Raw genomic sequence first — 1,171 nt, forward strand, 5'->3', positions numbered from 1 at the left:
ACTATCCTGGAACTCCAGTATAATATGCTGGAGTTCAAGTATACTTATGCTGGAACTCCAGCATAATATACTGGAGTATTTTCTGGGTTTTGAACAGTGTTTTCGCTCAGATTTATCTTTACATAAAAAGTGGCTAAATTTCGATTACTTTTGAAATTGGGCTATTTTTGAACGACCAGTTGTAAATCTGGCTATTTTTAAAAATCACCCTTAGTTTTTGTATATAAAAAAAAGTCCTCACTCTCTTGAACTTGATGAATGGAATTATATTACTTTCTTAAGCATTTTCATCTTTCTTTTTCGAAAGCTCTTCTTAGTGACTATTTTCTTTTATCTTCATCTATACAAGCAACTTTTAACTTCAAAAGCTCCAACAGTACTGAAAATGTAAGAGGATCAAGAAAATAAAACATGTAGATATTAAAATAAAACTTTTATTAAAACAATATAGGTCTTCGACAACTTGCGCGCACCTGGACTAATTCAGCGAGTACTAGCTACTTCTTAGTTTTCACAAGCATATACACTCAATATATAACTCTGTTCATCAAAACTTAGACTGATAGCAGAGAATCATCTAACATTGCCTTTGGTGGAATTTGAACACTCATCAAAAGATTATGTGGTCGCGACATAATTATTTAATGTTAATTGGCAGCCAACATAAGAAAATTATACAACTTAATTAAATAAACTTAACATAAGATAAAAATATAAATATAATTCAAGCTTAATAGTGTAATACATAAGCATCATACTGAACTGTAGCATCCTTAGTTTTCAAATCCACTGACTTAGTCCTTGCCTGAACATATCCTCTAGCAAATCGGAAAAGCCCACTGCCACCAATCACCGGCATCTCTCTCACCGTCTCGAACGCCGAGTTCCGGCCGAGCACGGCTAACGTGCTACCATTATATTTCCCTTCAATAAACACAAAATTCATGACCATTAATATACTTAATTCACTTTGTGAAGCTGAACCATACAACCCTTGTGCTCTTCCAACAATTTTGGAACTCAATTTTGGTCCTAGGGTTAGGGCATTATCCATCATGTTTATTAGGCCGAAGCCTGTAAGGATGGTGGTTGTGGGTGGTGGTACGATCATAATAGAGGTTGGTTCGTAGCCACTTAAGATGTCATGCCATAGAATCTGAAATGACTGAGT

General features: G+C 35.0%; 1 protein-coding gene across 1 annotated transcript; it reads right to left on the bottom strand.

Moving 5' to 3' along the window:
- Positions 1–730: 730 nt before the first annotated feature.
- Positions 731–1,057, bottom strand: LOC109221955 (dirigent protein 19-like). The gene has a single exon (XM_019386375.1). The coding sequence runs from the start codon at positions 1,055–1,057 to the stop codon at positions 731–733; it is 327 nt and encodes a 108-aa protein (XP_019241920.1).
- Between the last annotated feature and the right edge of the window lie 114 nt (positions 1,058–1,171).

This window comes from Nicotiana attenuata, unplaced genomic scaffold, assembly GCF_001879085.1.
Source record: "Nicotiana attenuata strain UT unplaced genomic scaffold, NIATTr2, whole genome shotgun sequence".
In the NCBI taxonomy this organism is placed as follows: domain Eukaryota; kingdom Viridiplantae; phylum Streptophyta; class Magnoliopsida; order Solanales; family Solanaceae; genus Nicotiana; species Nicotiana attenuata.